We start from the raw sequence: 10,243 nt of genomic DNA on the forward strand, positions 1-10,243 counted from the left end.
AAACATCATAGTATTTTATAAAATGAATATTACCGTTTTTTATAAATGTTCATTATTTATATAAAGAAATAGAATTTACTTATGGGATTGAATTGGTAGAGATATCCTTACCTTTTTAATAATCATAAGTATAATTATATTCATAAATAGGAAGTTTGTTTGTATGTTTTCAGATTTGTAAAAAAAATACAGAAGCGATTTAAAAGGATTTTCTTTATTGCAAAACATTTATACAGAAGTAATATATGTTTATAAATTACTTCAGAATATATTTCATATGTCAGAAATTAAGGATCTAAAAGATCATGGGATCTATTGATTAATAGCATTTTTCGTTATGATAACGTGCTATACATATTTATATGGCATACTTTTTACAATACTGTTCAATGAATTCTCTGAGAACAACTGCGCATGTCCGTCGCCAGCAGTCTAAAGGTTTCTGATTTTACTCTTCAGCTGAGTTAATTCATGCCAGTGAATATTTGGAACCTGTATAAAGTAGACAGGGACAATTTTATTCAAATACAAAAACAATAACCCAAAACTTTGGAGTGACATTTTGAATAATACGTTATTGAAAACGAATTTGATTATTATTCATTGGTGAGTAAATAAGTATTATTATTACTTAATTGCATTAGCCGCAGTTGCTTGTAATATATTGATTAAAACTGTACTAAACGGTCTAGTTAAGCAGTTGCTTAAAGTGATCAATTTTGCTTTATGGTATTTGAATTATTGCTATGAAACTTGCGACTTCTTGTTATCTTATTAAATTTGTTTAAATTATACGAATCAAAATCGACTTTTTATTTATATCAATAATGGTAATTTATCAAATGTATCCACTTTATAGATATATTGTGTAATATTAAGAAAATATGGTAAATTGGAAAAACAAATTATCCCTGTGCATTGTTCGAAAAAAAATATTTTATTTTTAGGTTCTCAACATCATTGCGAATGGATAATGAGTAACGGTAAATTGCTGAGTTGCCAGAGTGACCATGCTAACTTCACCGAATGCGATTTTATTAATGGTCCCTAATATATTGGGATGCTATATTTTTCCGAATGGTAAATTTTACTGAAATATAAACAACTATTGAATGAAATGGTTTGAAAAGAAAAATTGCTAACTTTATTGTACCAGGGTTGTCAGAATTAAAACTGTTAATTGTCGTATCGCATATTAAATTTCATTGTTGCAGCTAATTGATATACTATTGTGGCAGACGTGACGAATCCGTGTCGAGGCGTGATCTGCGGCCCAGGAGAGCTGTGTCGCCCTACTGCAGACGGAAAGAGTTACAGTTGTGAATGTCCAACATCTTGTCCAAGTTACGGGGATCATGAAGGTTCACGCCCCTTATGCGCTAGCGACGCTAAAGATTATCCCGGAACATGTGAAATGCGAAGAGCTGCTTGCGAGAGCAACACAAACATAACTTTTAAATATCATGGCAAATGTGGTATGTGTTTTTAAATTTAACAGTTTTTCAATTCAGATGTAGAATATTGAACATGAAAATCTTTAATAATAATTCCAGACCCCTGCGCCGGCGTATCCTGTCCAGATCCAGAAGTTTGCCAATTGGATGACCAACGCCAACCTTCCTGTCGCTGCGCAGAACCTTGTCCTTTAGAATTCTCCCCTGTATGTGCGTCTGATGGAAAGACTTATTCGAACGAGTGTCAAATGCATAGAGAGTCCTGTCGAGCCAGAAAACAATTAAAGATTATTTTTAAAGGACAATGTATTTCAGGTAAGCTAGTATTTTCATAGTTATGAGAAAATTAAAAACTCCATACTGTTGGATTATCATTATATAATGCGATTTATTATAACCGTTATTATGCGATTTATTATGGCTTAATATGTAAATCGATGAATCCATAATATTTTAAATGTTAGGTGTAAACCCATGTGCGGAGGTGGAGTGTCGTCACGGCGCTGAATGTCGTGTGGAGGGTAGTGGTGCGGTCTGCGCTTGTCCGCCCCCCTGTGAACAAGTGCTGCGACCTGTCTGCGGTTCTGATGCGAGGACCCATGACAGCGAATGTGAACTTCGACGTGCTGGCTGTTTGTTAGGAAGAGAGTTGAAGGTCGTTCACGCTGGAGCCTGCGGTGTGTTACACAGTTTATTCAATAAAAAAGCGCGATGATTTTTCATATCAGCTTTATCAAAGTTATATGTACTTTGTACATCTGGATATCTTCTTCTACGAATCATATTTATCTTCCAAGAACTGCATTGTGAAGATATGGTTTGAATTTTTTTGGTCTTTTACTGCATATAAATAATTCAGAAAGAACAGGAAACATTTTAAGGATGCGAAAAAAGGCAGTCTCGCTATGATGATACTCCATACTAGTTTTAAATAATTTTGAGTATTTTACTTCCTTTTTTAAATTAGAATCCATCTTATTTAAGTCTTAAGTTATAGGTACATCTTAATGTTAAATTACGGCTTATTATAATAATTTTTTCAGGTTCCAACGGTGTTTGTGCTGGGCGGGTATGCCCTCACGGTGGTGAATGTGTTTCCTCAGGAGGTCGAGGCGTTTGTCGATGTCCAAAATGTTCTAATGAATTTGCTCCCGTGTGTGGTTCTGATGGTATTTCCTACGGCAACAGATGCAAGCTGCAGTTAGAATCCTGTAGACATCGTCGTCACGTTCAAGTTTTGTACGATGGACCTTGCAGTAAGTTGGTTCTAAATGTGTGACCTTTATTAATTTTTTTCTTAATTTAAATTGGCTCTATTTTTTGTTATTTTAGATGGATGTGAAAATAAAAAGTGTGAATATTATGCCGTTTGCGAGAGTGATGGTGTTTCTGAAGCTAGCTGCGTTTGTCCAAAACATTGTGAAGAAGGAACTGTAAGTAAAAAATATTATAAATTTAAAAAAGAAAATAAATCATAAGAGTATAATGTATTTATCGATAATTTTATTAGGAAACTGAAGAAGTTTGCGGTAATGACAACAAAACTTATAGCAGCGTTTGTGCTCTTCGTAACATAGCCTGCCGCGAAAAGAGGAGACTCCACGTTAAACATATGGGTTCTTGTGGTAAGTCAATTTTTTGCTCGAGTGCATAACGAAACAAACTAATACTTTTGAAATATTTCAATTATATGGGGTTTTCCAATAGGGACGCTTGAACTTTGACAGCTGATTGCGGCCATGTTGTTTGAGTGACAGCTGTCAAATGCAGTGTGTTATATTCATTCCGTCCTCCCAAACCACCATGGCAGGTTACAGTGTCGAGCAGCACGTGCAAATCATAAAATTGTTTTATGAAAATGGGTCTTCAGTTCGAGCAACGTTCCGCGCACTTCGCCCGTTTTACGGTCGCGATGATCGTCCTGCCGAGTCGACTATCCGTCGATTGGTGGACAAATTCGAGTCAACCGGGTCAGTTAACAATCAGCCGGTTCCCGTGCGTCAACGTAACGCGAGATCTGCCGAGAATATCGCCGCTGTGCGCGACAGTGTCCTCGAAAACCCGCGGCAGTCAATTCCGCGTCGCGCACAGGAACTCGGCCTTTCGCAGACGACAACTTGGCGAATTTTGCGTTGTGACTTGAGCCTGCACCCGTACAAGATCCAGCTGACCCAAGAGCTCAAGGTTAATGACCATAGACAGCGCCGTGTGTTCGCTGACTGGGCATTAGAGCAGTTGGAAGTTGACACCGATTTTGGCAAAAAAATCATCTTCAGCGACGAGGCGCATTTTTGGATGAATGGCTATGTCAACAAGCAAAATTGCCGTATTTGGGACGAGACCAATCCACACGAGGTTCACCAAGTGGCAATGCACCCGCAGAAAGTGACTGTTTGGTGCGGATTTTGGGCCGGAGGCGTGATTGGTCCGTATTTTTTCGAAAACGATAATGGTGTGGCCGTCACCGTCAATGGTGAGCGATACCGGTCGATGATAACCAACTTCTTTTGGCCTGAAATCGAGAATATGGATCTGGACAACATGTGGTTTCAACAGGACGGCGCTACGTGCCACACAGCACACGCTACGATGGAAGTTCTGCACGAGCAATTTCTGGACATGGTCATCTCGCGCGGAGGCGACGTGAACTGGCCACCGAGATCGTGCGATTTGACCCCGCTGGACTTTTTCTTGTGGGGTTTTCTTAAGTCGCAGGTCTATGCCAACAAGCCGCAAACCACCGATGCCCTCAAAGTCAACATACGCCACGCCATCGATCAAATACAGCCCGATTTGTGCGCCAGAGTCATCGAAAATTGGACCTTTCGTGTGCGCGCCACCAACCGAAGCCGTGGCGGTCATTTGAATGACGTCATATTCCATACATAATGGGGTCGATAGACCTTCCAAATAAAAAAAAAATTTCGCAAATATCTTTCCTACATGTATTTTTTTTTTCCATTTCAAAGATCAAGCGCCCTTAATGGAAAACCCTATAGTTATACTTGTTTCTTACTTGGCTATGTTTTTTAATTATTTTCAGAATCTTGCGGCAATGTCGAATGTCCGCTAGGTATGTGGTGTTCTCGAGGCAAATGTGCTTGTGCAAGTTGTGCTGATGTTCCTCGAGAGACCGTTTGTTCTGACACGAGGCGAACGTTCCCCAACGAGTGTTCATTGCATAAAGCTGCGTGCGAGGCGCGAGCCCGCGGGGAACCTCCTCCGCAGGTTGCTTACTATGGAGACTGTACTGATGCTAATAAAGATAATAGTTCAGGTGATTTGGATATATTGCTGTAAATTGTGCAAATTAAGCGAGGTGTGACTTGAAGACAGATTTTTTTTTATTAATATTTGAAATGTATAGGTTGATTTATAAGATATTTAGATCGTATCAACTTATGTAAACTGTAGCTATGACGAATTTAAGTTACAGGGGTTAATGTATCAGAGAAAATGGAACAGAGTAATGAGATACGGAATGGTGTGGAGGTCGACAGTACCAGTGAACCATCTGTTGGAACAGCCGTTTGTGCTAGAGTGCAATGCGCCTACGAGGCAACCTGCGCTGTGGACGGTAATGTACAACTATATATTACTTATTAATTGGTAAGTCCGATTCTAGCTATGATACATATCATGTCCAGGTATTTTAGCAAACATCGACGTTTTATGCAGATAAAATACCGGTTTATATCATATTATATATTATATTTAATTATATAGCATTTTTATTGTTACTCAATACATAATTAAAGTTTCTTTTTAAATACATCTTATATTCTCTTGCCCATTAGTTACCCTCAAAAATTTTCCGCATTTACTAGATCTGGTCGACAGACGTAGTTAAGTATTCCTATTCCAAAAATTCTCTGAAAATTAATAGAGGAGGAGGAGTGGTATTGAGAGGATCGTGTCTATTGTATTTGTGAATTGATTCTTTCAAAGGCAATACATATATTCTGTCATCAGGTAACGGCCAGCCTCGTTGTGCATGTCTGTTTGACTGCGCTGCGGCGGCAGCTTCTTCCTCAGCGCCCGTCTGCGCCTCCGACTTACGCATGTACCCCACGCTGTGTCATATGAAACTGGAGTCTTGTCGCCGTCAAGAGGACCTACGACTGAGGCCATTAGCATTGTGTAGGGGTCTCGAGGTATTTCACGAACATCTTACCACACATCGTTGGAAACACGAATTAACCTTTCTAATTAAGTCTATTAACATTTTTGTTTTTATTTAATATCCATGCAAGTCAGTTAATAAATCATTATCGGTTGCCGCTAAGGAAGTAATAACGTTTGTAGTGATTTAAAAATATATTAATTTTTTTCAAAACAAAATATTTTAATTTGCACTTTAACATAGATATAATTTAAAATCGATGAAAAGTGCCCAATAAGAGTAGTATTTTTAAGGTAAATGTATATTTTATAGTTCAGGCCATGTGGTGATGATGAAACCGTAACAGATTCGGAAGGTCTTCCAGTTGATTGTGGCGGTGGACCTCATCGTAAGGACTGTCCGACGGATAGCTACTGCCATCATACTGCTAAGGCTGCAAGATGTTGTAGGAAAGGTTAGTAGATATTGAGGACCCTTGTAAATATGGCTGAAGCTATACCTTATATAAAAATTAGTAACAAATGAGAAAAAAGTAACGTGAATAATATAAATAATAACAATAAGAAGTAGGTTGATATCTAGAAGTTATAAATGTTCCATAAACTTAAAGCAAATTGTTTTAGATAGTCGTGTGTGGGTGAGGTGCTCGTGAGAGCTTTAACTTTGTATTGTTGTTGTATGATTAATTCAACCTACGTCTTGCGTTATCAAAAGCGTTTAATTGTTTATTATTGGATCTGTAGTGGGTTTACTTTAAGACAACCAGAAGCGAATTTATAATAACATTGTCTATAATGTTTTTATAGTCATCTACGCCTTTTGGTGGTAGTTTATTAAAGGAATAAGATGAAAACTGTGTAGTTTTTTAGAAACAAATAAATTTGTTAATACTCATAAAACATATTGAGTTTATTATATGGTATGTTTTAATTACATTTTTTATTTCTATTTATGTCACCATTTTTACAATACTTTATATATAGACAAAGCTGTCGCAGAGAAGAAAGACTGTCAAGAATCTTGGTACGGCTGTTGTGCGGACGGGGTGACGTCAGCACGTGGTCCTGGGGGGGCGGGATGTCCCTCACAATGCGGTTGTCACAGGCTGGGTTCTGTGTCCGAGATGTGTGATGAGAGCGGCCAGTGTCAATGTAGACCTGGTGTGGGAGGGCACAAATGTGACAGATGCGAACCAGGCTATTGGGGCTTACCCCGGATCGGTACTGGACATACTGGCTGTATACGTGAGTTCATGGACATGCATGATTGTGTTATAAGGAAATAAACAATATTACTTTACAGAAATCGAGATTTATGGACGACGGCAAGAAGAGATGAAAATGTATTATTTCATCTTCCCCTCCCGAAAGGTCTAGTTAATAACAGTTAAAATGTAAAATTATAGTCAGAAAAAAGTGGAGAATAAGTACTCGATTCTGTAGAATTGTTTTCATGTATCGAGTAACATGTTGAAATTACGGTCTACCTGTTTGGAATTGAATGTCAACTGTCTTCAAAAAAATGTTTTTACAAGAGGAAACGATAGGGATTGTAAAAAGGGGTTTTAAAAACTAAGTTACGATGATATTATTTGAAAGGATGATTATGGACGACCCAGCATATAATTTGGCTATCATAATAATCTGTTACTATCTCACATAATAATTACTATTATATTTTTAGTTTTGACATATTATATTCATGAAATTAATTACAGAAAATAATTTTCAGTTGATAATTTACTATCGAAAATAATTTAACGTTATTATGAGATTCGAATATTAATCTTAGACGTTTGTCGCTAAAATGTAATAGGATTAATTTGCCGTGTAATATGTAATTTGTAGTAATTAACTGTATTGGAGTAATTGGTTTTAATCAAACATTTTAATACAAATTAACTGTTTTGATTCTAAATACAATATTGATTTTGGTTTAGATTTAACGAATTCGTAACTGTATTGTAATTTATCTTAGCATGTGGGTGTTCGGCCTTCGGATCAGTTCGTGAGGACTGCGAACAGATGACCGGGCGGTGTGTTTGCAAACCGGGCATTCAGGGGCAGAAGTGTACTGTTTGTTCCAACCATGAACATACTCTAGGACCTAACGGCTGCTTTGACCGTGGGTATACATTTGATACTGATGGGACAGGGCTGTCTTTAGATTTCTATAGTAACCTTATCACTATATTAAATATTTATTTTCTACAGCGGAATCCACCCAACTACCAGCTACCGACTGTGAACGTATGACATGTTATTTCGGAGCCTACTGCGCTATACGTAGCGGTCTTGCTACTTGTGAATGTAATGCTCAGGAATGTTTTACAACCGAGGGCCCGTCTGTTTGCGGTAGTGACGGACGGACATATCTATCAGCTTGTCATGCGAGGGCGCACGCTTGTCGGACACAATCGGACATAGTTGTACAGGCGTTTGGTCCCTGTGCTGAAGATACGCCGTCTGTGAAGCGAGGTAGTCGCTCTACGGATTTACGCTTGAACCTGTCACGTAAAATCCGAAAAGACAACATGAATACGGAACGTACATTACAGAACAATGTCATTTTCACTGATGCCTCAGTAGATACGAGCGATAGTGGCAAACCCGACAGTCCTGAACCTGAAATATCATGCATCGATATATTACCTCCAGTTGATTATCGCTAGATATAAGCTAGTTTTGTAGTGCGCACAACTCTAGTAGTACTTTATATTAATCAAATATACTCTTTATCTGTGTGTTCGTTGATTCACAGAGGAAATAAATTCATCTATTATTTCGAAAGAAAATGCCGAAGAAGGTTATTGTAACAAAAACCCATCTCAAATAGATACCGATATTGAAGTTACAGAATCGGAGGAAGAGCAATACATAACAAATGAGGTTGAAGAAAATTATCCAATATACGAAGAATACATCGAGGAAAACGAAAACGAAATATACTCATCGCCATTGTTCGACGGGCATGCTCGGATGACAGCTCGCACAAGATTGCCCGCTAAACGATTCGATATTTGGGCCGAAGTATCGGCGGTGTGCGGTAAAGGCGCTTTAATAAGTGCCTCAGGTGTGCGAGATTATTTATGGCTCGGGTTCGTAAAAGACAGAGCTGTATTGCGTTGGGACGCTGGCAATGGCCCTTTAGAGTTACGATCTGGTAAAATAAGAGTTGATACTAAGTCTAAAATATCGGCGCGGCGATATAAGAAGGACGCCATGTTGAAACTTGAATCTTATACAGTTAGGGGTACGACACATGGACGCATGAGTTCATTAGACGTTGATCCTTATATTTATATTGGCCATCCGCCGGATAACGTTACAAAGTAAGTCATAACTTTACAGTTAATTATTTATATCATCTTACAGATATGGGTACATTAATATATGCTTACTAATAAATATATTGATCAATTATCTCCTTAATCCCTTTATATAAGTAAGACGTTACTCACAATCTTACTATTCTTCAAGGTTATCTGGTGTACACACAATGAACGGTTTTGTGGGATGTGTACATCGCTTGCGTGTGAGCGGACGTGACGTCATCCCCCCATCCCGAGGCCTAAATATTGTGGCTCATGGTCTGCGACCATGCACTCCTTACAATCTAGCCAAGGTCGTGTGTCCTTAGATATAATCAATATTTCTTTAGGACCTTCATTTTAGTCAAAATAAATTATGGAAAACTATTCTAAATTTTCTCCTGATTCTCCTTGCAAATTTTTATCCTAACAGTTGGAGATGAACAATATTTATGTAGTTATTATGTTCTTCTGGAATTTTCTCTTCATAATATTTCGAAGAGACGCATGATTAAAGAACCTTTGATATACGTCGTTTTAAACATTCTAAATCAATGTTTAAAACGACGTATGTCAAAGTTTCATAATGTCTTTATGTCTATCATGTATTAAGAGCAATTTAAATGAATAATAAGAATTCCATGAGAGTTAAATAACTTTAAGAAACATGATGAGGTAACTTTTGATAGGGATTCGTTAATATCGATCTATGTTATACGAAGACTTATCTAAATATTTTAAAGCCTAACTAATACTTATTGTTATGAAATTATTAATTATATGTAAAAACTCGATTGTGATATTGCTCAGTTTTCAATTGTTATTGTGAATCTTCGCATATCCCTAATTCTAATTGATCAAATTATTATCTAATACTATCAAAGTCTGTACTTTTGTAAATATATTTTCAATTAAATTATTAAATATTTTTCTCGTTTTTCATTTTATAATATTCTATTTAAATATAATTATGGCATATGAATATTTTTACCACATTCGCATCTGTAGTACCTAAAAAGAAGGGTACGATTTTTACATAAAAAACTTCAATAAAGGTATAAGATAATGCCTAGTTAAAATTTATTCTTGTCCATGGATATATTAAAAAGAGAGCTTTAGTGCGCAATAATTTGGAATTGTAAATTTGTTTTCTTTGTAATTTCCTGAGTGGGGAATCAGAATGGATGGTTTTAAAAGTCACTTACAACTGTACATAACTCTTTTATGTTGAAACTCAATTTCGAGTGATAAATAGTTACAAAAGAAGGACTAAAAAGCCATAAATTAATAAAAAAAACTTCTAAAATAAAAAAAGCTGACTAGTAATACATAAAGTAAAAAGATAGACACAAGGGT

At 37.0% G+C, this 10,243-nt stretch overlaps 1 protein-coding gene across 1 annotated transcript; it reads left to right on the forward strand.

The window, feature by feature from the left end:
• The first annotated feature begins 344 nt into the window (after positions 1 to 344).
• LOC116778773 (agrin-like) lies at positions 345 to 9,815 on the forward strand. Its single transcript, XM_061529911.1, has 16 exons — positions 345 to 606; positions 948 to 1,080; positions 1,239 to 1,475; positions 1,554 to 1,769; positions 1,919 to 2,131; positions 2,498 to 2,710; positions 2,787 to 2,887; positions 2,965 to 3,079; positions 4,498 to 4,731; positions 4,891 to 5,031; positions 5,427 to 5,608; positions 5,890 to 6,031; positions 6,561 to 6,821; positions 7,555 to 7,701; positions 7,791 to 8,908; positions 9,057 to 9,815. The coding sequence occupies exons 2-15, from the start codon at positions 1,011 to 1,013 to the stop codon at positions 8,246 to 8,248; spliced, it is 2,730 nt and encodes a 909-aa protein (XP_061385895.1). The 5' UTR covers positions 345 to 606; positions 948 to 1,010; the 3' UTR covers positions 8,249 to 8,908; positions 9,057 to 9,815.
• Positions 9,816 to 10,243: the final 428 nt, after the last annotated feature.

This window comes from Danaus plexippus, chromosome 6, assembly GCF_018135715.1.
Source record: "Danaus plexippus chromosome 6, MEX_DaPlex, whole genome shotgun sequence".
Classification (NCBI taxonomy): domain Eukaryota; kingdom Metazoa; phylum Arthropoda; class Insecta; order Lepidoptera; family Nymphalidae; genus Danaus; species Danaus plexippus.

Bases quoted from the DNA above. Each gene is read 5' to 3' on its own strand.
- LOC116778773 (XM_061529911.1), top strand. From the start codon at position 1,011: ATGCTAACTTCACCGAATGCGATTTTATTAATGGTCCCTAATATATTG. The intron at 1,081-1,238 runs GTAAATTTTACT...CTATTGTGGCAG, and splicing joins ATGCTATATTTTTCCGAATG to ACGTGACGAATCCGTGTCGA. The intron at 2,888-2,964 runs GTAAGTAAAAAA...TAATTTTATTAG, and splicing joins AACATTGTGAAGAAGGAACT to GAAACTGAAGAAGTTTGCGG.